General features: G+C 29.1%; 1 protein-coding gene across 1 annotated transcript; it reads right to left on the reverse strand.

Annotated features, from left to right (window-relative positions):
• Window positions 1-5,837: 5,837 nt before the first annotated feature.
• On the reverse strand, window positions 5,838-24,480 carry LOC111633316 (early growth response protein 1-B-like). The gene is made up of 3 exons (XM_023377860.1): window positions 24,343-24,480; window positions 7,784-7,996; window positions 5,838-7,368 (listed from the first exon to the last, which is right to left on the reverse strand). Exons 2-3 carry the CDS (start codon window positions 7,799-7,801, stop codon window positions 6,634-6,636), a joined length of 753 nt encoding a protein of 250 aa, XP_023233628.1. The 5' UTR covers window positions 7,802-7,996; window positions 24,343-24,480; the 3' UTR covers window positions 5,838-6,633.

Below are 24,480 nucleotides of genomic sequence, written 5' to 3' on the forward strand. Positions count from 1 at the left end.
ATCTTCAAACATTCATTTTCTAAACTAGTTTTTTTTTTCTTTTTTCTTTTAGTTATATATATTCATCATCACCCCGGTTAACTCTTAAACAATTCTTATAGTGTTTAATTAATAGAAGATATGGTCTTTTCGTTCCCTCTATTAATATCTTGTATAAAAATTTACAAATTTAAAAAGAGAGAGAAGGGTTATCATTCAGGATTTTGCCTTACTATTCTTATGTAGGGTGCTCGGATGTAGGAACGGTATAGTTATTGTAGTTTCGGGCCTCACCTTAAGAAGAAGAAAACATCTCATTTCACGCTACTTGGATTCCTTTAAAAGGAACACAAGTGACGTGAGTGATGCATTGATGACCTCTAGCGTTTCTGCCTAACACATCCTCGAAGAAAGTGACAGATTGGAGGTGAAAGATCACACCAACCAACCTCTATTAATGCGATGGTGAAGAGTAATGAATGGTTAGCTCTTTTCAGATATTAAGCCTAGTATTAGGATTAATAAGCTGAATTTTGCTGTCTGCATTCTTATACCATTCTTTTTCTATCCCCCATTCAATAGTTTAATTTTAAAAATCTAATTTTTAACCCATTTCACCAGGTTATAAATCTGTTTTTATTCCTTTAACTTGTAATATATATAGTACAGGATCGTTGGTGCGTGTGTGTGTGTATATATATATATAAGGTAGACCACACGTGTGGGGGCGTCACGTTACTGAAATCCCTTGGTGATCCCCTAATTACGGGGAGCACAGGCAAAAGTCCAAAGAGGTCATCGAAAATTTAGGGTGGGCCTCGTTTAATTCTATTAGTAAACGTATACTTTATATTATTTCTACCATAAGTAAGAGTTCCGAAAAGAAAAATGCATTGTTCTTCTACAGAATCGACAATTTTGATATGATTCGATATAATTGGTTAAAGTTAATGACGTAAATCGTTTAAATAGCGATGATTTGTCAGTTCGGAATTTTAAATTTCAAATTTTTAAAATGGCGACTATATACCATTCATATGCCCTAAACTTTAAATATAGACGTTTCAATTCATATTTTTTATGTAATTCGTTTGTAGTATAACATAAACCATGGAATAATAACATTTTATATATATTATATTTAAAGTTAAATGCAAAAAAATAAAAAAATAAAAATAAAAATAAAACGAAATAATCAAAAATTGAATTTTTTTTTTGTGATAATCCCATTCTATATACAACTGTAGTCAAACTAGATTTGACTCTGTCAACACGTATGAAGTATGTAAGATGGACCTCATGCTGGTCAAAGAAGTGGTGCGTTGTATATCTCTGAATGCAAGTTTAACACGTTACTGATAATAGGATGTTCCGTTAACTTGTCATCTGCAAACTACATTCTCTGACATTGTCAAACAGGAAGATAGAGGTCAAGTGGTGACTGGATCTCCAGTTAACCTCATTTGTCAAAAAATAATCAAAAGTTAAAATGAAATTCTTTCTGACTTTCAATGACAACTGTTTATAATTTATAAAATATTTCAGTTTTATAACACTAGATGGAGCCACTGATTAATTTTAATAATTATTACTAAATTAGTAATTAAATGGATAATTAGTTTTGAAAATTAATATTAATTTAATTTCATCCTTATTTATCCAATTATGATATTAATTAACTCAAATTTTAAGTAAATTTAAAATAAAATTTATATATTAAAAAAAAATGTATTAAAATATTGAATACGATTATTTTTAAAAATTTGAATGATCCAATCACCTATTTAATATCTCATTACGTAATAGTTTCTCCAATCAAAGTTTATTCGTATAAATTTAACTGTATTTTTTAAATTTGAATAAACCAATCGTCGTGTAATATTGAAACACGTGACTAATTTTATTCCAATCGCATTTAATTTCGATTTAAATTCTCAAAATTCACATCATTACAGAAAATATTATAATTTAACATATTTATAATTTAAAATATATGTAATAAATTGTAGAAATAATTTAAAATTTTAAAAACAATTCATTTTTCTATTTTTTAAAAAGAATGCAACATTTATAGAATTAATCATTTTAATATTACAATTAATATAATCGATATTTGAATATAAATAAACAGAAGGATACGCTCGAATCTAGACATCTATAACCCCCTAAAAGAACCTCACAGCTGCATTAAGCTTAATTACTATTGAGAGTTTGGCTGTAGTGTCATCAGTGCTATAACCCTCCTGTCATTATAGAACGGCGTGAAACCAAAGTTGTTTTAATGAGTTGGGTGGAAATTTAGTAATTGTGCTATTTCCCGCCTAGACAATTATTATCTAACGCTAAAAAATAATAATAATAAACCCTATACTTTCAAAGGGTTTGTGCTGCTTTAGTAAAACAGGAAAGTATCTAGTCTTTCAAAAAAAAAAAAAAAATGTCCAGTAGCTTCAGCCTAACGAGTTTCGAATTAGCATCAAATATTCTCACCCCTTCCGAATAATTTTACTTTTTTTTTATAACTCTAGTAATTTCTATACTTTTTTGTACAAGGGGTGAGCTTTAAAAAGGTGGCACCCACGCTTCCACTTCTTTTTTTTTAATAAAAAAACAGAACAGTAAAGGTCGTTACGGTTATACTTCCGACCATTTGAAATGGTGATCTATCATCATTAAAATTTTAATACACGCTCAGTTAGGGAAAGGCCTTCTTTCAGAGTAAAAATATTAAGAAACATGCGTGATCCTCCCCCTATAAGAATCATCCATCATCTACAAAAGTGTCCATACATTATTGTTGAAATTAAGTTTTGCTTCAAGATTTTAATATGCATATTCTTATACCTCAACCAACATGCAAAAGTTTTATAACAAAAACATTAAAAACATCCCACTCTCTAGTTTTTGAAGAATTGTTATAATCCTCTTTACATCGATAAAATCGATTAATATAATTTTTTTAAATTATGTAAAAAGGTTATTTATATCTCTTATATCCATTTATTACAAAAGATAAAACTAGAATCGAATCTTCAAACATTCATTTTCTAAACTAGTTTTTTTTTTCTTTTTTCTTTTAGTTATATATATTCATCATCACCCCATGGGGCATAATGGATAACCATCCAATGACGTCAATGGTACAAAGTCGGTATAACCAATAAGGTGGAACAATATAACAATTGTAAATATCGACCCTATGCTGTGATTTCTGTCATTTATAATATCCTGTAGAGTCAGATAACATATGAAAAGAGATGAAAAATGGTGATTTGGTTAAAGTTTAGAGAATCGTTGATAGGAAAACAGTCGAATTTCACACTGAAGGCGAGACACCCAATTGTGTCTTATGTAAATAACAAATTTTGCTTCCTGGGTGGATAATACTTCCTGATTTTCTTTTGGAATTATAGGATTTGCTTTTAATTGTGTTCTACTTTTCAACTAAAATATAATTTTTAAAAGTGCTAAATATAGATTGAAAAGTCTTAATAAATTTTATCTCACTTTCCTACTATTACATTAAATTAAATTAATCAAAATAAATTTTTTACTCCTCTTTTTCTTAATTAAATCATGCTTTGTTTCATGGAGAATATTAATATAACAGAATTCAAGGACATCTTAAATATTATTAATTTTTTTTTTTTTGGTCATTCAGTCTGTGCATACATATAGGCCTATATAATTTTTTTTTTTTTTAACAGTTGATATACGTATCATATCACACACTTTACGATAGGGCCTTGAGATAATTACTGTGTAATTATGAGGCCTAGTGATGATCGCTGTAATAATTTAATGAGGAAATTCCTTCTACAATTTACACCTGTTTCTAAATCGATGCCAATTTTTAAAAATTTATTTTTGTTTTTGAATAATCACTAAATAGAAACTCCTAACTTTATTTCTATTAAGTGTTTTACTCAGTGGGAATCCCTACTATTTTGTAAATGCCAAAAACAGAGCAGCGGGTGGCATCACGAAAAATTGTCGAAATCAACATTCTTAACCCTCTTTTTTTTTTAAATTTTGATCACTGTTGACAACATAACAAGATTTAGGCCACTGCAATTAGCTTACCGTTTCTATGGACAAATTTTCAGTACCATCTTTCAAGTTATTCTTAATTTTAAAAATAGATTTTTATATTACGAATTAATTAATTTAATGTTTTGCTAAGACTTTAAATTAATTAAGTTTTTTTTAAAAATAATTTACATTAAAGAAATTTACTTATAAAAATGCCAATAAACAGGATAATGCTGCATAAATTTAGTAGCCATGGCAAGTCTAAAACTCGACTTAACCATTAATTTTCATTTAACGTTGCAAATATTGTTTATACACCATAATCATTTGGTTTGCAAACAACTAGAGTCTCGTACATAAAACATTTTTTTTTCAGCCTTTTTGCTGTCCTCGCCGTCACCACAATTACTCCTGTGCCTCATTGACTATCTCTGATATTATCAACGAACAGGTTCTAATGAAAGAGTTGTTAGTGAATGGGGACATTTAACAAGATGGCTTACGTTGCCAGAATACTAAAAGCAAACTTAACTGGTGTAAAATTATTCAGCTGGAGTAAAACTGCGGTCCTATCTTAAGACAGTCTAGTTTTTCGTTGGCGGTTCTTAAATATTTTCCCTCTCATCCTCATCCAAGAATTTAAAGATTTTTTCAATGCGAAATTTCAGATCAATAAAATAATAACGTAATGTTCTTTTCGTGGATAATTTATGAAAATATTCGTTAATATTTAATAAAATCGTAATTGCAACTGAAAAAACTCCCGATCTAACACAAAATATATCATAATTTTAGAGAAAATTTTAAAATGTTTTTAATGTAAAAATTATATATTGTTGGGTATGACGAATTGCATGAATTTTCTGTTTATTTCTTAATAAATATTGTATAATTGCTTATTAAAATATAAGAATATTTTATGTGAAAAAGTTTCTACGAATACCAAATTATAATATTCAAATTTAGCCTAATCATTTCAATAAGCGATATAAATGCCTCTCTATATTTTTCCTTGACAAAAATAAAAAGAAATTCGCCTATTACAAATACATAAAAATGATATTTTTACACTCGAATATATGATACGTATTTAATAATTCATATAATATTCTGTTAAAATTTTTTTTTGTAAGGATATAATTTAATTACAACCTTCATTTATATTGAACAATTGCCAATTTTTAAGCAGAAACTGAATTATAACTTTTGCTTACAAAGAGAAAGAAATAAAATTTAATATATATTAAGCAACAAAAAGTTTTAATTTATTATATGTAAAAATAGTCATTAAGGATTCTAATTATGAAACTTTTTCACAGTGTGAGAGGCGTTTTCGTAATAAAATTCTTAAGTTTTGATGTTAAATATAAAACAGTACGTAATTTAAAATAAATGCAAGAACAAGGCATCTTTTCCTTTCATTTTTACATTAAAACTTTTAAGTTTTTAATGTAAAAAAAAGGATTATATATTGAAATATATTTTTATATAAAAGGAAATTATAAATTCATATTCTGAATTGTTTTAATTATAAATTTGAATTATTCTCTTATATTTTAAATTTACTAAAAATAATCCATACTTTAAAATATTTAATACAAAAATTAAAGCAAATTTTCTATAAAAAAATTTTATTAAAAAATACAATTTATATATATTTTACACATAAAAACTGGCCTTAAAAATTCCCTTGGTTGCTTTATATACATTGAAAAAACTAATTTAAAATACATTTACAAACATTAAATCCTATTCAAAAACATTATATAATTAAATTGGCAATAAAAAAAATAGCATAAATTATTTTAATAAAAATTTGCGTGCTTCTTAATACAAAAAAATAAAATTTACAGCAAATTTATTATAAGTTTTCGTCTTACTTTTTAAACATTTTAAACTGATGACGTATAACTTAGTTCACCAATAAACAGACGGTTTATATTTAAATTATCTTTTTTGTTGCTTAACTTTACAAGACTTTTATTTCAATACTCTTAGCGTCATTAATAATTTTTCACACAAAAAAAAACTAATCTAGATCATCCCTTGAAAGGACTGCGAACGGCCCTCGAAAAATAATTAATGATTTTTCAACTTTTAAAAACGGTCCACAAATAACCTTAACCTCAATCTCTTATTGGTCGATACGAATAAGACATTCCATCACGTTCTTTTTTGTTATTATGACGTCAATTCAAATTTAACCAATACTTTAAAATCGATGCGTCACGTGATATTAATACGTTTAAGTTAATTGGTCAGAATTTAAATTTTTAAAATTTTGAAAAACACCTGCTTTTAAAATTGTTCACGTTTCTTAAAATATGTTTTGTTTTTGACTGAAAACGTTTAACATTTTTTTTTGCTTAAAGTATTAAATTAGAATATTTTTGAATTAAACATAATTAAGATATATAAATAATAGCTATAAATGCTGTAATATTGTCCGTTCATTTTGCATAGAAATTTAAAATGCACACACGATCTTGTATGGTATCTAACTGCAATAATATGAAATCTAATTAAGTAATTAGGAACGCACGTCCAATGCCAATATTTTCACATTTAAAATGGCTCCTAGTGATCAACATAAAAACAATTTAAAATATTTTTCGAGATATTTTACATAAGATCAATGTGTCTTTTCATGTGCAAAGATAGATGATCCGATCTAGAGAAGGCTCTCTCACACATACGACATTGAAACGGTCTATCACCCGTGTGTTTTCTGAAATGTCGAGTTAACTCATCCGATCTTGCAAATTTCCATCCACAACCTTTCCACGTACATTGATAAGGCTTCTCACCCGTGTGGGTCCTCAAGTGTGCCTTTAGATGAGAGCTCTTAGTATAAGTTTTCGAGCAGCCAGGATGAGTGCACGTGTGTATAGTTACTTTTCTAGGTCCTCGTGGTCTTCTACCTCTTCTACCCTTTAATGGTATTCCTAGAGCTTGAGGATAACAGATTTGAGCTTGGGGTGCATTAAGGCTCAAACCTGTTTGCATAGTTGGCATAATCCGATTAAATTGCGGATAAATTTGAGTTTGGCAATATGAATTTTCAATATTTGTTAAATCCATCATTTGTTGAGTAGTATTCCAATCAACAAATGTGTTTTCAACACATTGCGTATTCTGAAGCCATTCCATACATTTTTGTTCTGTTTCCATATTAATAAAAGGATAGAAATCTTCTGTTATCTGTGGTTGATATACCGGTTGAGAATGTATATATGATATCTGGTTGGAGCTTTTAGGATATATAAGCTCTTCGATGGATGGCAGATCTGCTGAAGGTTTCGATTCGCAACTAGCATTCATTTCTCGAAGCAATACATGTTCGATATCTTGCCACACCTAACCAAATGATAAAAAAAGTCTCTCATCAGTTATTTGATCCGGCATTAATCATTCACTATTCACATGAAGAACTATCAGCACATTATAAACACTTTCACTCAACATTTCTACGCTCGTCCATCATGCAGTCAAGCGTAATTCTTTCTCTCAAGCTATATTTTTAATTTTAAAAATATCTCTCTTATTGAAGTAAACTATTTCTACATTGCAAACAATTTATATTTTGAAAAAAAAATTAAATTATTGAGTTGAATTAATGATCAATGAATTATTTTTAGTTCATTACAGTTATTAGTTAAGTGAAAAACTACATAGTTCTATTCTATACAATAACTAAGTTAGTGAATAATGAAAATTTTATAGTTATAGAGGTTATTCGGTAAGTAATTTATTATAAATACTATAAACTTACATCATAAACATCAGCCATGATGTATCTTCTTTCTTGGAGCGTGCTTTTTAGATTGCTAAATATTAACCAATTCGGTATAAGTCAACATTTAATCTGTGTTCATGATCATTGTCTCTTCTTATATACAAACTCAAACAGATGGGAGGATACTTTCAGCCTGGCCTACCCACTCACCTGGCCATCAAGCCTCGGGCTAATTATCCTGCGATGCTTCTGTCAGAGAATCAACCAGTTATAAGCATTTAGTGTTCGCACTTTTAGTTTTTCTTTAACTTAAATAATACTATAAGTGCTTCTACATAGATTTAAACAATATATTAAACCGTATTTAAATAGATTTATATATTTTTAAAATAATTTAGACATGACCAATAATTGATAATTTTAAAGTGAGTAAGACTTAAATTAGTACCAAATATTTATTAATAAATAACTAATTTTTATTATTTAAAAGTTGCATTTTTAATAAACAAGACGCATTAATTTCTTGCTTTCAAATATCAATTAAAAAAAAATATATATATATTTTTTTTTGCGAATTTTGGACTATAAATTTAATTTATAACTCGAAAAATACGTTAAAATCTAACTAATGAGCTCTTCTAGTGGCAGGTTCAAGTTATTATTTTAAATTAGAATTTTTTTTTATTTGAAAAATTTATAAATAATTTTCTCTTTTTTGAAATTGGTTTAAATATTAGGCATAGAAATTCTCTCGCTTAATGCCAACAGTCGAAATTTAATTGTAAAACTCTGCAAGAAAATAAATAAATATATATTGCAACGTCATATTTTAATTATAGGGTTGCGTTTCAACATGGGTTGAACAAACTTTTTTCCCTGAAACATTTCGCCCACTCGAAGAAAAAGTTCTTTTTTTTTCGTCTTTGTTACGAATCTCATTTGTTGTTTTAGTTTTTGAGAAAAACAACACGCGAGCGGAGGAGGAACGAATTTGGACATTTTAATTAACGCATTCGAATGGATACAGAAAGAAAAATTCGTTTAACGCTGGATTTTCGTGCAAATTTTGGGGCGGGAAAGAGTTCCGAACAATGCAAACTTTGGAGAAACAGATTTATAAGTGAAAAAGTGTAGTTTAAAACGCATCATTATTCCGATCGCGACTTTACTCTTTGGGTTGGGATATGTCAACTTTCTCATGCAACATCACAACCCACACGATTCCGTCAACCCTTTCAACTTTGACCCCAGTGAATATACTTTCACACTCGCTCTTATCTGATGTACTGTACGTCTATATCTATATCATATAAAGTGAGGAAGAAACAAGTTGCATTTGCTGATATTGTTTACTCTTCGCTCGATGTCACCAATTGGGTATATTATTGTAGAAATTATAAGAATTTAACGCGTAAGGATCTTGAATTTAAGGATGAGAATTTAACGGCGGTAAGGATGTTGGATAATTAAAACGTCAATTATAGAAATACGTTATTAACGATATAATATTTGGACGTGATTACAAAGAATTACGCAAGATAATATCTTTCAGTTGGAATCTTTATATTATACTTATGGCAATTTCTGATAGACTAGAATGTCAAAATATTAATTTTATGCGAGAATAAATAATATTAAAGCGGTAAAATCAATTTCGGACAAATTTGCAGATCATTGTAAGAACAAAAATCAATATTTTGATATGTTTTTTTAAGAGTTTTAATGATAAAAAATAATATTGATGTGATATCTAAAGCTGTACAGAACTGTAAAACAATTTTTATATGATAATGCACGATGGAAATTCCAAAAAAATCTGAATTTTGGATTAAGTCTACACGTATAAAAATTAATTTTGAGGATCGTTACGTAGAAATGTATGATAGAAAAGTTCAATTGTAATAAGTTCATATCAGAGAAAATCGATTTGTACATAATTAAGGTAGAAAAAATAAGATTTGATAAGCAAATAATAAAAAGTAAATCTTGTGGATAGTCCGTGGAAAATAAGAAATATTTTGAACAGATCCGACGATATACAAAAAATTAGAAAAGGGGAAAAAATTTGATTTTAAATACAGTTTATAAAGCAAGTCAGTATGAGAATAAATCATGAATAACTTAACTCATTGCTGTTGCTTAAGTTTAAGGAAAATGCCCCGAGTATTGTTCGTGTGTCTTATTGTGTTCTGAAGTCTAAACTCAGAAATTGAATTGGTGTTGACAGGTATTTCCATCGTTTGATTGATAACTAAAAACGTGAATTTCTAGAAGGACATTTGTGCAAAAATTTGTAACAAATTCTCGAATTAAACGGCGGCAAAATGAACAGGTGTGGCCTGAGGACAAATATCATCAAGATTCATTAAGTTGGGTTTTCCCAGCAGGAGAGCGAAACTTATTGTTACTGTCTTGTGATGTTGGAACCGAAGGATTGTTCCTGATAAATGAATCCAGCTGTGTATGACGGGAGGGTATTTATCCTGAACCCCACACCTTAAGGGTAATTCCATCTTAAGATGTAAAATTCATTGTTCACACACATCAGGTGGAGCTCGGTCGAGTTTCAGTTATTTTTCATTTTCGTATCGGCGAAAGTAATTAATGAAAGTTATAAATGACATGTTAATTAGTCGTATAATTTTATCTTGGTGTATTCGGAATCGTTTTCAATATTCTTTAACCTTGAAGAAAAATAGGGCCCGTGTTAAACTAAACTAAATTGAAAGATGCTATCTGCAAGAAAAATTTCTTTTGTTTGTTTTCTTTATGGCACGGATATTTATTATGCTGAATTGCGTTTCGTCATAAGGACTTTTTATCATCTCGTTTCGTTATTAAGACAAAATGGGACATAATAAGTAGTCTGATGAAACGTAGTACTTGTTTCGTTTATTGTCATGAATATTTTCTATTATTTTAAAACGTAATTATTATTTTTATTCTATAACATGAAGTCCATTACTGTTATTTCTTAATTTCCCTGACAACACGACTAAGCTTTTATAAAGTTTTTCTAAAGGTATTGAGAGAGTATTATAATTAAAACCAAATATTATAGAAACAGAACTAAAGATGAAGCTAAGATTTGTCTATAACACGTTTTAAAAATATGATCTTAGAAGAAAGATGAGAAAGGGCGGGCCATTTACAAACGCCAGGTATTAGTTTCATAAGTTTTGTAGCGAAGTTCGCAGACATTCGTATATTAGTTACAGTTTCTTATAAATATAAGGATTTTCAAAGCTTATACATGATTAACCTACTGTATAATAATTTTTTTCTTAATGGTAATGCTTTTAAACTTCTATATGAAAGGTAAGAATTTTAATGACAATCATTTTTTAAGTATTATCATTAAATGCTATCAACGGGATCATCGCTCTTTAAATTTCTTATTTTTTTTTTGTGGTAGTGCCATCTCTAAAATAACACATAAATCTATGTGATCCTTCGTGATTAACACAACTGATTACATTCGAATTATTTAAGTTATCTTTTCCTTACTTATAAATTTGATCTCGGTTAAATTAATCCTGATAAAAGTTAACATACTCGAACATTAATCACTCGTTTCCTAGTGGCACTAATTTAATATTTTATACAGTTCTTCGAGATCTTGCGATTTTTATTACAAGAATATTAAGTAATACTCTTTCTTGCTTAGCAAATATTATTAATAATAATTTACAATATTTAATGATTAATATAAAATAAACTTTGTAGAAAAGTTGTCCGTAAATTTCGTTAAATTTAATCTCTAATACAGTACTTGGCGTATGATTCGAGAGATATATCATATGTTAACAACGTACAATTTCGTGTAATTTACTTAAAGTGTGCCAAATCCCAATTTTTAGAAACTTATAGATTATCTTAAATTGATGGCCCTTTCATCCCCGTGCTGAAAGAGCGCACTCGAACCCACTCGTTAAAAATCATACGCCCTTCCTTTGTGTGAGATGAGTCACTGTCATCATTTTGGGTACAACTGACCCATCTTCTGGACCAATTCCAGAAGATACCGCCCTGGGCAGGATCCATTTTCGTGATTCCATCCCACAGATCCTCACATAAACACACACTAGAACCCAGGGGCGTCGACGAAACGGTAAATCTGTACCTTCGACTTATAAAAGTCGAAATAGGATATAAAATCTAATGACCTATGAACTCGTGGAGAAAGGGCAAAACGCCCTAAGTGGGCTCCTTTCTTTTAAATAATACTAACTTAAAATTCATCACAGTATAGTGTCCGTAAAGAATAGGGCTTAGTCTATGGAGATAATTGGGCGAAAATAGAATTCTCGAGCAATTCTTCCAAGTTTAGACATTTTGAAGACAAATCTCTGACCATGGAAGTAGAAGTGGGCGATTTTTAAGGGAAGAGGTTTGTCTTTTCAGAAGAAAGTGTTGACCTACTTGGATTAGAAACACTGTTTTGTTTATTAAAAGAAAGTAAAAACAGACTAAGATCAAAGAAAGCGTTACACAATTGAAAAAAGAAGTCATATCATACTTTTGAATATTGTAAAAGTGAGATGAAAAAAATCACTAAGTAAAAACATGTAAATATGTTACAATTTATATCAAGTCTTCCAATGGAAAAAAAACGTATGAAATATATATTTTTTCCGCATAATTATGTAGGAAATGCTTTACAATTCATATAGGAACAAACATAGATTATTATGTTTATATACACTAGAAATAAAATTGAATGTAGAATTTACAATTTGTAATTATAGAAGCTTGTTTCGAAAATCCGGTTACATTTAAATCCGGATATAAAAAAGATATATATAAATCAAAAGAAAAGTATGAGTTTCTTAACTCTTCCTAGATATCAACCCTTTTCATTAGCATTTATATAGAATTTCTACCCTATACTTACAATATATATATGAGAAGTTGAGATTTTATACATATTTATTGTTCTTGATATCGTTGGAGAATATTAAAACCGAAAAAAAAATACTGTTTTTAACTTGTAATTTCTTGCGGTTTGTTGTTTCTCTAAGTAAGGACATTCGTGAAAATCGCTGTAAATAAATGAGGCAATCATGGTTTAACAATTCAATAATAGTAAATGAATGTGGCTAAGATGCAAAAAGTTAGTGATATTGTATAAGTTAGCTAGCAGCATAACTTATAAGTTCTTATTACCTCAATAAGAACTTATAAGTTATGCTGCTAGTCAATAAAAGCGCATTATCTGAGCTCTGACAATAACAGGACATTATCATTTAAGATTAGTAATATAAGCTCATATTGTTCATTATCAGAAGCTTAGATAAGGCCTGTTATTGATTACAGGCTCAACTGATGTCCTGTTAATGATTAGCAGTATCAAGTTCTCAATATTTGATTAGAAATATCTTAAAATTAGTAAAAAAAAATAGTAATAATAATAATAAAACTTAACGTATACATTTACGGGAACAACGAAATAGCATTCAATATTTAGAAAGAGCCCCACAAAAAATGGATTTAATAATAATAATTTTCGAAATTTTAAATCAAAGTTTCAGTTTTATTTTCTAGAGGAAAATGCGGAATTTTTTGAACATTTTTTCTCGTCTGACTTTCCTTTTTTTAAAGTCTTATCGCAGATTTCAACGATGAACTCGAAACAATCCAAAGTTCATAATTTTGGTTGTTAACTGTCAAAGATGGTAGGGCGATTGCGGCTCACCTGGTGGGAAGATATCGCACTATTCGCTATAGATTCGACTGGAGTTGTTAGGAAAGGAAAGAGATAGAAACAGTAGATAAGGTCGCTTGAATCACGGTTACATCGCTATGTTTTGACAGATAACAAATCGTTGTTGCTCTCAAAATAATGCTGCTTATGCCTTGTTCGGGCGACTTAGCCACTTAGTTGACTTCCTGCTGAGAGATGCCTGTTTCGAGATTAACACAGCGGGGTGCAGAGTATAAACAGCACCTTCTGGAAGTCGTGCCAATAAATTTTATTTCGGTTCTTATATTCATTCTCTTATATATATATATATATACATACACACATACACATACAAATTCTCGTCTAACATCAGTATAATTTTGAATTTCACCTGCTCTCTATATTTTATGCTCTGTTAAAATATATAAACATACAATTTTTATGCATTTTTGTCATTAATTCCAATACCAGAACTGAATCAAAACATTAATAAATTAAATTTCGAAGCCACATTACGATTCTAGGGTTGTTAGGATTCATATCTGCCTATCTGGAGAGTTCGGCAATCATCTTCCAAATCGAAAAATACGTAAAAAACACAAAGATTTATTTAATTTTTTAAAGAAATATTCTATTTAAATATTTTAAAACTTATATAATTCGATCCTTTCAGCTTCTACGTCGAGTTTCGCGTGGTTCTGTGACACATCACAGGCTCCCATATGATAAATTTCATGTATAAACATTACAAAATGTTTTCCTCGATGATACAATTTATCTGATTAGTTACTTGAGTGCAATTAAACCGGAAATATGTGTTCAAGGCAATCTAGTCGTTCCACTTTTCGTCATTGATCTTCGACTATCCATCAGCTATCTCTACAATTAAACGACCGTTACAACGCCCCCGTATAACGTACTGAAGGGAATTACTTTGTGCAAAATGGTAGATTTTGTTAATCTCTTGACCCCTGCGAACTAAATCAGAATCTCAATTTGTTTGTCGTCAAGAATCTGTAAAGATGCCTCGAGATATCTTGTAATTCTTCGGTATGCCAATAAATTTTCCCTGCTACATTCGCTGAATTGCAATGAAAGAACTGATAAATCGACCTTATTTTAAAATGATGCCATGTATACAACAAACTAAATCGATTTTTATAAGCTTTTCAATGGTGTTCTAACAAAAATTAACTTTTAAAAAACCTTTCTAAGTGATTTTTTAAAGCTATACCTCGAGGGATCAACCGAAGCTATTTTAGCCATACTTTTAGTATTGAAAGGGGCTCAAAGGGGTTCGAGGTCAATGAAGGTTTAGTAACAGAGCAATAACTCATTTCTCTCGAATACTAGAAATATTTTACGTAGAAATATTCGAATTATCCAATCATCGTTTCTTTTTCTTAATCACTTATTAACTTTGTTAATGGTATGCTTGAAAGGTCACGTTCGACCTCGTAAATCTTTCGGGGACCTCATAATAATCAGAGCATAAAACCCTTCCGATGATTCACGATGGGTGCAGTTGAGAGAATCCCTACACCCACATAATCTGCCTACGCTCACCTTTATATTACACCTGTTTCGGTCCTAGAGCTAAGTTGTCATCTTCGGAAGTCACGTGCACAAAACACCCACTTCTGTATCCCTTCGGGCCAGATAACATTTTATTATTATTTACCCTATTATGGTATATGTCAAAATTCCATTTTTTGATATCATCCACGATAAAAACAGTAAAGTTTATCATTAATTTCGCTAATTTGCATAGTCACGAGTGACATAGTTACATATTTTTGCGTCATTCTTATCATTTAGCGTGTCACTTACGAGTCATTTCTTTGATAACACTTTCACACGAGATAATTAAAACTTAGAAGAACTTGAAATTAATAAACCTGTTGTAAAAAAAAAGTGAATTATTTTCAAGTTAATTTTTGAAGTTTCGCTTTGATTTATTGCCGAAAACGTAAACAAAATCAGTTCTGTCATTCACGAATTGTCCTTACACGTTTGTAAAACGATACTTTATGCAAAATATATCTACGTAGGCCCACTTTGTTTACCGAACTAACTACAAAAATCATAACCTTAATTAAAAATACATCCAAACACGTCGCACCCTTCAACTCAGAACGTGTGAAAGTGTGACTAAGTGCTTAGAAACTATGCACCCTACAAGCTTAAATTGAAAATATTTCTCACAGTTATTCATTGACTGGTTTAAAATAATAATAAACATTATAAAATCCATTAAAATTACAGAAAACAAGTGTAAAATATTATATAATCTGAGCTAATTTTACATACTAACGTGAAGAAACGGAGATTTGACAAGTTACCTGGTACTACTTGATCTCAGTTAATTTATATTATCAAAAGTGATAATTTGTAACACAATTAACTAGTCAACGAGATGTTTTATTAAGTGTTACCACTGTAAATTTTTAGTTATGAAGGTTAAATACGACGTGCGTTTAGGCATACATTTGGACATTCGAGCCAAAAGATGTAGGATGATTTAGGTCAAGACGTTCCTTGGAGCAAGCAGACATCAAGGACAATTTCTATTGAGGTGTTTCTTGTTTGTAATTTTTTTATAAGTGAGAATATATGAATGAAAAATGAAGCGTATTGTACTACATGGGAAACTTGTTTACATCTATAAATTGTCAAAATTTGACACGATAAAATAAAATATTTATGTATATAAAATCATTTTTTTTTCTTACTGTTTGTGCAATCAATCTTATGCTGTAGGGAGGTATGAAATATATAGTTTTATTGAATGGAGGGGATGATGCATAATAAATTTTTGATTTATGATAAGAAGAAAGACTGTCAATCGTTTAATAGTAGGTGAAAAGTGATGTGGATAGATTTTATTTTAATGAAAAATAGCCTCAAACCATAAAAAAATCATTCAGGATCATAATTAATAAACTGAAATGCAATTAAAATCAATAATATAATTATTGACGTTTTTATTATAGATTTTTAAAGCGATAAGTTTAATAAAATAAAATAAATAATACTTAAAATTGATCTAATAATAATAATAGTATTCATGCGTATCTAATTGAAAAATATATTTATAATATTTTTAACATTTAAAAAAGGTATTAATTGTCATAAAAATGGGAAGTTTTAATACCAAAAACCTACATTAAAATGCTTTTTTTTAAGTGATAGAAATTGTGTAATAATAGAGTTAAGTAATTTTTATTGTTTTATTTTAATCGCATTATATTTATTTCTCAGTAAAATAATATAAACTTAAAATACTTTTATTACTTATAAATTAAAATAATTTTTAAACTAATTTATATTAAATTTCTTAAAATATGTAGTCTAATTATAGATTAATTTATAAATTTAAATATATAATGATTCTTCATCATTAAAAATGACTATATAAAACCTGCTTTAAAAAGTAATTAAAACTGGAATAGCGTGTTTAAAATATAAATAATTAATACAATTATTAATAATGTAGCTTATTTTCTAGCGATAAAAGTAATAAATTATAAAATTTTTAAGAAAAATAAGTTATAGCAAGTATATTTTAGTTAAAATTTTTAATAATGTAGGCTACTTCAAACGTCTTAGTATAACGGTGCACAAGAAGAAGAAGAAGAAGAAGAAGAAGGGAGGAAAAAAAGAATAGAGTTAATAAGATGTCGGCTAATCATAAAAGTGCTAATGATGCTATTACTATCTAATAAGATCTTATGAAAAGAATAGCATTAAATTTAAGTGATCGATCTGAGCCTTGAGTCATTGCCCGGGGTATTAGAAACAAATTGAGTTTGAAAAGTAGTTATTAGCATAAAAAACTTAAATTTCATTCTTAATTTATTATATTAATATTATTTATTATCTTTAGAAACCAAAAAAAAAAAGATATCCAAAGACCTTCTAGAATACAATAAAAAAAAAAAAAGAAAAAAAGGCGAATTTATACTACTAAAGCGCATCAATTAACATCCTCCATAGTCGGGTCTACAGATGGAAATATGTTTATACTGACGTCATGAGGGTCATATAGAAGTTGGAGAAGAAAAAAAATGGTGGTTTATTGTGCCTGTTACACGCCTCCTAATTCAACATTTTGATACCGGTGTCTAATAATTACTTAGCTTCAATCACACGCAATCGCTGCACCCTGCTATAACAGTCTATTGTTACGGAATATAACTTTAATAATAGCATTTGTAATTGGCTGTCAGATGTAAAGTAATAAACTATAGAAGATATTAATACCAGTTTTGATGCGAAAAGTCAATTTGATGATATAGCTCGTTTCTTATCAGTAGTCTTTTGAGATGTTAAACTAATAAATTGCCAAAAGGTGAATAAATTAATGGTTAATGTTCTGTATGTGTATCACGTGTTTTATTCTGCTACGTAAGATTGATGCCGGTTGCATTTTTAATGTTTATTTTTCTTACATATCTCCATTTTTCTACTTTGATCACCGTTAAAAATTTATTATAAGATTAAATATGTTATAAATTATAATATTCGTATTTATAGTACTTAATGGGAATATAAAAATGCTAATCCATACAAAAATTTTCTTTTTTTTTTCTCAAAATCATAATTATTTTAAATATATCGTCATAAAAACAATATAGAGAAGCATTACAACATAATAAATTTATAAAATATAAGTTTTTTCCTATATAAACTTGCGAAAAAAGCGAGAGATTGCATTCATTTTCTATAAGTTCTTGGCGCAGTTAAGCATGTTTCATAAAAGTTAAAACCATTTATTGCCCTTATATAGCTATAATTAATACTATTATTAGTCATTCTTCGAATAAACATTGATGTCACGTATAACATTATGTAATTTTTTATGCACCTGCAACACAGTCAGTTGCCTTATCGAATGCGAGTCTGTTGTAAGCATAGTCTTAGATATCATTACTGGTTATTTCATGTCAGTATAAAATTATAGATACTGACATAAAAAGTGGACGATTGGCATTTCGATAAGCGCCAAATACTTTCATTTTAGTAACTTTTTTCTGCAATTTACAAGTGCCAAGACTCATCATTTATTAATGCTTTTATGTAGTTAAATTGCTACACACTATACACCGGCGCCTTTATTTACTTTTCCAATTATTATTAATTTTATTGCTATATTTAGCTATCATAAAAAAAAAGATACATTTAAAGAGCTTTTAGATACAGTTTTACAATAACTTAACTTGTTTCTACTTCCTTACATACAGTACAGTACATCTAAATCTCAATCATTCAGTTCTCAATCATAGTTTAAATTGTTTGATATTAAAAATAATTGGCCACTTATATACAAATTATTTACATAAATTACATTACCATTTAATTTAATTAACATTCCTTAAAAATAAGTCAAAATTCCGAATAAATTTACACATTCTAATACATAAAAAACAAAAGAATTTGGCACGGTTATCGCAACTCAAAATACCCACTTCGTGACAAAAATACGACCATAAATTTCCCTAAATTAACAAGAAATAGTAGTCCAATACATTTTTACGCATAATTTTTTCCCTAATCGAGTCATATCTACGGTAAACGTAACAAAAATCGGCTCCATAATCGATACTTTGTATCGTATTAAGGATATCACGATGGTACCCTCTGCGGATCTTAAATTAGTGTCAGGCCTATAGAAAGTCACTACCACACATGGAAATGGTGATATATGCCTAACAATTACCTTGTCTTGCCAAACTTGTAATTATGGGTAATATCGCACGCCTCTTCTTCCATCCAGACCTACGGACTTCTTAAGACCACCAGAGAAGCATTAAAGAGATAGATAGAAACATTCATTTATTGCACTGTCACGTATAACTCTTAACATTGCTACTGCCGGCGATCTAATAAGGTGTCATCAAAGTATAAAAAAAAGAAAAGAAAATCTATTAGTTGTTCTAGGGAATTTGTGAGGGAGGTGAGTGGACTCTACGCTACTCAATAACTAAATTTTTTTTTATTTTTTGAAAACAAAACTGCTTTAACAGATTGCTTCCTTTGTTGAATAGAGATAAAAGCAATTAAATATTACATTCAGCGTGTTATGTGTTAGGAAAATCGTCTAATTATTAAAAAATTAACGTTTAGTTAACGCCTGCTATTCAACTAACACTTCCGCTTTGAAAGCTATTTAGGCTAAATAGCGTCACGGGTTGGAAATTTCCGACTAATTCCGGAACTATCCACTAGATGGCGTTAATAAGACTCACGTTTCTTTATAGTGATTGTCTGTCACGAACGCTTTAGTTGTTCGTGAGTGAGTTTTCCTCGTGTGAGTAGAATTAATAGTACTCGATAGTGATCTAGTGATGGAATTAAGCACCATTTCTTAGTTAATTCTGTAATAAAATGAATAAACCGAATTTAAATTTATTAAGTTAATGTTCTATCTTTCTTTGTATGCATTTCAAAAAAATCAAATTTATTAAACGATTTAAGATTATTAATCTTAATTAAACACATTAATTAAGATTAAAATAATTTTTAAAAAAACGAAAGTTTTCTTTTATTCACGAAGAACATTTTGAAAGAACTCGTTCGGTCTTATCAGCTTTTGATATATTTCATTCAGATCAAACATAATTAACGTAATCAATCCGATTAAGTTTACTTAATATAATTAATTTAATTTAGATCAATTAGCTTTCAAACGGGATCAATATAATCTTGGCTCATCAAATTAACTTAAGCTATAAATCAAATTTTATTCTGCCCAATTGAATCTCGACTCAAAATCGAAAATTTTGAGAAATTTGAGACATTGCGCTAAGATTCAATTGATTTCAAACCGAAGGAGTTGAGATTTTCTGAGTCATGTGGCACAAAAATGATGATCTTCGCCTATCAAATGGATTGTATCGTTGTTAAAACAATCTTTTACATAAATTATAATGTAAAAGTTTCTAAGTAGCTACCACAAATCAATTTTTATAAACTACAAGTTTCAGGATTAACCATAGAAACTCGAATTCACAGGTATCAAGTAATATCAAGCCTTTATAATGTTAGATTATTACATCGACGTTTTCAGCATTGAAAAAGCCATAATTTTAATTGTATTTTCATGAAATTAACTTAAGACAAGTGTATTGATTTATTTCGTTACCTTAGAACAATTAAATGATACAAGAGCGGTTTAAAAGTATTTTATTAATTGTGTAACAATTAATATAAACTTATATATATCTTTGCGCCATTATACTGCAGATAAAAAAGTGGATTTTCCATAAATAATGCCGTCATTGTGTAATATCATAATTGTGTAAGTTAATTGTAATTTTCACCGCTAATGAAGAAATAACTGCGTATAAAACGACAATTAAAAACCATAATCAGTAAAGATATCATCAAAAATTATAATCGAAAATTTGGGTTTTAGATACAATTAAAAGGAAACTTTTTAGCAAATAGATAAGAGGTGATTTCTGCGGAAGTCTCTATTCGCGCTTGGCCAACCATAAAAGCCAACAATGGCAAAAGGCACGTGCCACAAAGCGTGCCACACACGTGACGTCACGGATTGTTAGTCACGTGACGAAGTCTCCATGGATTAGTAAACTCCTGAAGGAAATATTTACCACGGATGTAGGCAACTTTGCTATTGCAAAAAAAAAAAATCGTTTCTTAAGTAGTAGTGATTAAGTGATTTAGCTTTGGTCACTTTACGCCTATAACTTAATTAAATAGCATTGCTTTAAACAATTAATTAAAAGAAATTATGGATATTTATAGTTTATTTTATATGAAAACGAACTGAAAATCGTTTGCATCATGAAATATACAAAATTCTTACCAATTAAACCTCGAATTTTTAATTTGAAATTCAAATTAGTACGGCAAGAAATATTAACGGTCGGTTTCATCGCAATGGACAAAAAACCGTGCAATTTGCATAAAAATATTTAGGTTTAAATTAAATCCTTATCATAATCACAAGCATTTTTCTCAAATATTCTTACTATATCAATACGTAACACCTCATTGAAGAAAGGGTCGAAATGAATGAATGTGCAATGAACCGTACATATTCACAGGCCACTTCACCTTTGTAGAGAAACTCAACTGTGACTGTTCTGTAACAGTTTCAATGAATAGCTTAATAGACAGGAAGACGGGTAATATAAGTTAATGTTACACTCTTTTATTGTTTCTTCCAATGGAATGATAATAGTATTGAATGTATGAAATCGCTAAGATTAGCTTTTATCGGGGTGATATTTTAATTAATTTAACTCTTTTCATTGTCACGTATCTAATTGAAAAACATATTAAATTACATATTTTAAGCTTGTAAGCGTGTATGAATTACTACTTCGTTCTCTACAAGAAAAACAATAGATAGTCCCTAGATGAACCTACAGGAGATACGGTAGTGCGCGTGGCGGCCTCGTGTCCCTACTGGAAATAAGTTGTCAGGAACATCTAGCTAATGAAATGGTCACAGAAAGGTAGGATTGTGGAACATCAGATGCCGAAATGACGATTCAAGCGCTGTCATCTGTGTTGCAAAGAAACGCTGCTTGCCATCTGTTTGTTGATCTACTGATTAAGGGCATTTCTGAAATCTAGGAGTTAGTATCATCTAGGTTAATTATCATTCATTTTAAGATTTTTCTAGTGATAAATGAGTTATATTGCATCCCAGAGAGATTACGGAGAACTATTTCTTGTAAACTACAAGTTAATCTATTTGATATAGGCCTAAACAATTGTACAATTTATAAAGTGAGTCCAGGAGGAAAGCTACTAAGAAAACCCATCTTAATATTCCACTTAGCAATAAAATATTTTAAAAGTAGATTTAAATATGAATCTTTTTCTGTGATTTATTCTAAAATAAAACGTAAATTGTCCGCTCAACAAAGCTAAGTTCCAGTTTTTGTCGATTTGTACTAAGGGCCTATGGACACCTTTCCTTAACAAAACGTACAAACATACAATAGATTTCTGAAGGAAAATTAATTCGAAATGCTCTTAAAATCAAGTCCAATAGTTAAAATTTTAAATATACTGTAATATATATCAAAAGAGGACATACATTTAATATATATATATGCCATACTCGTACGCATATCTCCATGATAAATCTGGAAACTATGTGTGATGTATTAGTAGCAACAACTTTTGAATTATTACTGAAAAGTTGCTGCTTCTAATATATTATCGACAAGCAATCTCTTATCGCAGTAACAATAAATGTCTACAGTTTCAAATAAATATTTGACTACAAAAGTCTGTAGGCTACGCTTCTGTCGGGTTATATATAACGTTTTAAATGTTAACAGATCAATTAAAATGCTTATAGATAAATTAAGAAAAAGCATATTAAACTCGACTGAACTAATATTTCTTGAAATTTGTCAAACAATAAAACTTATAATATTAACTTTTCAAATTACCTTTACAATACTTACTGTTTTATAGAAACTACGAGTTTAATGAACTTTAACCCCAGTTAAAAAAAAGGGAGAGGATCCAGTATCTCATGGAATAAATGTAATTCTAATATAAGCGAATAAAGATTCAATTTAACTGCTAAAGTAATTTTAGAATCGTGTCCCATTATTTGTATCAGCTATGGTTAAGGGGTAGCTGGTTTAATGATCGCCAAAGGCTCTCCTCGTTTCGTGGAAATAACATCAATTTTTAAACTACATTTACAGTTATTTGATCCAAATAATAAAATTTCCAGTTAATACTTCAACACATAGCTTAATAATTTTTAAATTTATACACGTTTATATATTTAATAATAATTTAAAGTTTCCAAACTGTGATACAGATGAAAAGGAAGAAAAGAAAATTTACGGAAAATTCTTCTCATATTTCTCTACTCGAAATTAATTTTCTAAAATTAACCATTAATTATAAAGATTTGAAGACTAATTCTAGATAAAGTACACCACTTAATTTGTAACAAATATCCATTAATACCTAGATTTAGTAGCATTAAACATTTCCTTCGTTTAATGTCCATTACATTAAAAGGTATTAAATATTAATTAGAATGTAATTAATTTTCAAACTAAACTTAAAATCTTTCAAATTTTTCTTAAAATAAAAAATAATAAAAGCAAAATCAGGTAAGAAGATTAGGAATTTATAATAAAGTATGTCTCGGGTATCTTATATCTTAAGGCAAAATTCCCTGTGTCTACAAAGCCGTTTCTATTTTAATTTATCCCATTTAAACCTATCATTCCTATCACCTTACAAATAACAGCGATGACAGAGTTTGCCCTTAATATGGTATTTTTATAGCTTTGGCATGTAAAACAACTGTCTTAATCACCCAGTATTACTTTCTTTTATTGCCAAAGACGCCTTATAGCCCTCAAGCTTACAACTTAATACATAACATCCTCAATTATTTTCGAACGGTGATAAATTATCCGGTAGCTCGATCTTAAAAAATTCATAGGGCTAAATTGATAGGCTTATATCTTAGGATACCTTCTAATATCTAAAGATATTGATAGGCTATCTTCTACGTTTCGACTTTCCATGCTTGCAGACTTACAGATCTAACTATACAAGGATATTTATAAGATAATTTTAAGTAAATTTAAAATATTTAAATAAACTGATGACTGAAAAATTTAACATATTTTTCTTTAAATATGTTCTGCTTTACAATTTATACGTTAAAAATTACCTGGAACCTCTATTATTGCATATTATATAAAGTTGAAAATTGTAATATTTAAAAAAAAAATCGACGATCATTTAATTATAATTAATTAAACATTATTCTGTAATTTATAGATGTAATCAAGAATTTAGCATTTACGTTTACGCTAACGATAAATATTAGCAATAAATATAAAAAAAAGTGCATCTCGTACATCCGCACACCTGTTCATCCAATACGCACCTGTTAACCACTCCCCCTCTTCGTAATTGGTGAGTTTCCATTGAGATTCTCAACCAGACTAACATCTAACCAATGATAACAGGTGCAGGATCAGTACCTGAGTGCAGTCGAGCAGGTGAGAGAAGGCACGCGCCACGC

This window comes from Centruroides sculpturatus, unplaced genomic scaffold (genome assembly GCF_000671375.1).
Source record: "Centruroides sculpturatus isolate CEXI.00-Female unplaced genomic scaffold, Cexi_2.0 scaffold735, whole genome shotgun sequence".
NCBI lineage: Eukaryota > Metazoa > Arthropoda > Arachnida > Scorpiones > Buthidae > Centruroides > Centruroides sculpturatus.